At 38.1% G+C, this 3,329-nt stretch overlaps 1 protein-coding gene across 1 annotated transcript; it reads right to left on the bottom strand.

Annotated features, from left to right (window-relative positions):
* Positions 1-527: 527 nt before the first annotated feature.
* Positions 528-2,924, bottom strand: LOC130482641 (toll-like receptor 1). The gene has a single exon (XM_056855436.1). The coding sequence runs from the start codon at positions 2,907-2,909 to the stop codon at positions 528-530; it is 2,382 nt and encodes a 793-aa protein (XP_056711414.1). The 5' UTR covers positions 2,910-2,924.
* Positions 2,925-3,329: the final 405 nt, after the last annotated feature.

The following is a 3,329-nucleotide window of genomic DNA, read 5'->3' as shown; positions in this document are numbered from 1 at the left end:
AAAACCTCCCACTGGTGGCAAAGAGGGACTTGGAAACCCCAATGAAGAGATAATTTTGATTCATATGCCTTGTGCCTTTAAAATGTTACATAGCACCTTGACTTCATACAATATGACTAGGTAACCCAAAGACTAGAGACAAATGTCTAACAAACATAGCTCTTATCATACAACATGACATCATGAATAATTTATTTTCTACTAACTTGGAGGTTTCTTTGCTTCTTTGACTTTTGTGATTTTGTGGAGGTCTTGAAGCAGAGGTTGTATGGCCATTTGTCGGGAGCGCTTTGATTGTGGGATCCTGCATGGCAGGGGGTTGGACTAGATGGCCCTTGTGGTCTCTTCCAACCTTGTGTGTGATTTTGTGACTGTCCCTAATTGTTCTAATCATTGTGCCCAATTTGCATAGAAAATGTTTGTAATGGATGCTAAAACATGTCACTTTATTTAATATTTCTACTCCTTTGGAACAAAAAAAATCTTTATCACATTACTTAGTAGAATTCTTCAGTTGAAAATTGACTTTATATCTCCAGTTCATTTATTTCATTGCTACGTGGAAGACTAACATGAATCGCAGCCCTAAGATTCGCCCAGAAAAGTCCATGCTTGCTTGTCTCTGCTGGCCACTCCATGTAGGTTCTCTTTGCCATGAGAGCTTTTAGCTTGTAATACTTTGCAGGAATGATGTAGGGTGGGATTGGTTCTAGCAAGAGGAGGATCAAACTGCTGGTGTTTTCCCTGAATAGCTTGTGATGGGCAAAGTACAGCTCATAATGACACCATTCGCTCTGCACAAAATTGGGAGACAACACAAAGATGGATCGGTAACTTTTCTCAATGCAGTCTATGATATTCTCTACAATGCTCTTGCCCGCAATGAAGTTCCTTTCATGTTGGCAGATCCGTATGGAACCATCCTCCTTCTCCAAGTTTGGAATCAAGACATTCTTCACCCAGTCAGAATCATGCTCACTGTATGAGATAAAGGCATGGAATTCTATATCATCAGGAACGTCTGCAGGATTTTTCCAAATCCTGTGTTTCACCTGAGTCCACTGCCTCATCATCTTCAAATACCAAGGGATGTCCAAATAGATGCACAGGAAGCAAACGATAGCTGCAAAGACCACTGTAATAACTAGAATGACGGCAACCAAAAGTGTTGAGTTGCAGACAAGTTCAGAGATGTGAAAATTTTCTAACCGGATTCCTCTTACTTCTTCTGGGTATTTGCATTGATAAGACTCAGGCCAGCCAACCAATACCACTAATCCTTGTTTTCTAAGATCAATGAACTCTCTTATTTCACAGGAACACCTGAATGGGTTATTCTCTGCTTTAACTTCTTTAATGCTTGGACAGGTATGGTAGAATTCAGAAGATGGTGCAGCTATTGAATTCATTTCCATATTTAGTAATCTCAGACTTCTAAACTGACCACACTGAGGCAGATCAGTTAGCCTATTCAAAGCCAAATTCAGTTCTTCCAAAGCTTTGAGCTCAACAATCTCTTTGGGGATACTTGAAATTTGGTTGTTTTGAAGATCAAGCTTTTGGATGTTGACTGGCAAACAGTGAAAGACAGAATCGGACAACTGGTTCGATGACAAATTCAGTTCAGCCAGATTTTCACCCCAGTGGCACCCCTTCTCATGGTCTTCGTGGTGCAATAAATTCTGACTCATGTCCAAATATTTCAGAGACTTCATGTGGCTGGTCATCAAACTGACTTTTGTAAATTCTTTAAATTGATTTGCATGTAAAATAAGTTTTTCAAGGAGACTTAGATTATTGCACTTTTCAAAAAGGTTATCTGTTATGGTATTAAAGGGAAAACTTAAATAGGTAAAACGACTGGGCTTCGATGGGCAAAGCATATGTATAAAATGAGCATTGGAAATTGTCAAGGCTGAAATGTTCATATCTGCAAATAATTTGTATATTTTAGCTTGGTCAAATTCTATTTCCTTACTCATGACATGATTAATCATCAAAGATTTTAGTGAATTTTCAGCATAATCAGGAATTGTAATTGATTGACTTAAATGTGACAATGCCATATAATATATATCGAAATACTCAATAGTGGTTCTCCAAACGTTCTGAAAAACATCAAGGATATTCCTCAAGGTTGTTTTCACGTGACTCAGAGTTAAGTTTCTCAGCCTTCCATTTTTGTCGAGTTTACGCAGAAGGGTGTTCAAATCACTTACATGATTATCTTGCATATTTGATAGTTCTAAACCTCCTGTAGTACTGAGGTCTAGATTCAAGACAATATGAAATTCTTCATTTTGGGGGAGGGCGATCTGAAGGTTCTTTGTGTTGAATGCTGATAGATTTTCAGCTTTATATTCAGAGAGGTCTTCCAGACCCAAGAACAGAGTATCTAGTTGTAAAAGAGCAAGAACACTGAAATCTGACTTCTGTATTCTTATAGCACTAAGGGCCAGATATTCCAGCTTCACCATTTTGCCAAACTCAGAGCACATGGGCATGGATTGAAATTCATTGTAAGAGAGATTTAAGTGCCTGAGACTTGTAACAGGATGGCATGAAACAGTCCATAGTTTGTTGTGGGATAAATCTATGTATTCTAAATTCTTGTTGTATTGGAAAATACTGAAATTGAGTTCTCTGATAAAGTTATGAGCCACCTTTAGTATGCGCAATTGGGAAAGATAATTAAAATCAGAAGTCCCAAATTCAGAGATATTATTTTGTGACAAATCCAACACCTCTGTTTGTGCTGGGAGAATCTTAGGAACAGCATCTAGGGACTGCTTTGAATAGTCTGCCACATATCTATTTTCTGCAGAAGTAAGAACAGCATGGTAGAGGGTTATTGTGAAGATACAAACACAGAAGAAATTTTTGGTTCCCAAATTTCTTGTTTCTGCCATACTGTAATAAGTCTTTAAAAGTGCTTATTGGTGTTCTTGGTTGTCTTTACCAGCCACTCAGTCCTGTAAAATGAATCCACATATAAACATTAAGCACAGTAATAGAAATAGTACCTATACAAAATGCCCTTTATTCTCTTATTTTAATGATATTTTAATTATAAGTAAAGACAGTTCAACCATTTAGGTTGAATTGAATATCTATTAGGCATATACTGAAAAAATAGATTGTACGTTGCACATATGGTTCTAGGAGTTTCAGATACTGAAAGCTTTGGCTTGAATCCTGTGAGCCATCAGAGGAAGGCAATGATGGTTATAGATCTTCCCTGCATTCTGCCCCTCATCCCAGACCTTTCCAACAAGCCATCAAGTCACAACGGACTCATGGCGATCCCATCGACTGGGGACTCCAGGCAA

This window comes from Euleptes europaea, chromosome 9 (genome assembly GCF_029931775.1).
Source record: "Euleptes europaea isolate rEulEur1 chromosome 9, rEulEur1.hap1, whole genome shotgun sequence".
Lineage (NCBI taxonomy): Eukaryota > Metazoa > Chordata > Lepidosauria > Squamata > Sphaerodactylidae > Euleptes > Euleptes europaea.
The sequence above is the reverse complement of the archived record's forward strand: the minus strand, read 5'-3'. Positions and strand labels throughout refer to the sequence as shown.

What these genes read in the sequence shown, in the direction of transcription:
- LOC130482641 (XM_056855436.1), bottom strand. Translation starts at nt 2,909, where the DNA reads ATGGCAGAAACAAGAAATTTGGGAACCAAAAATTTCTTCTGTGTTTGT.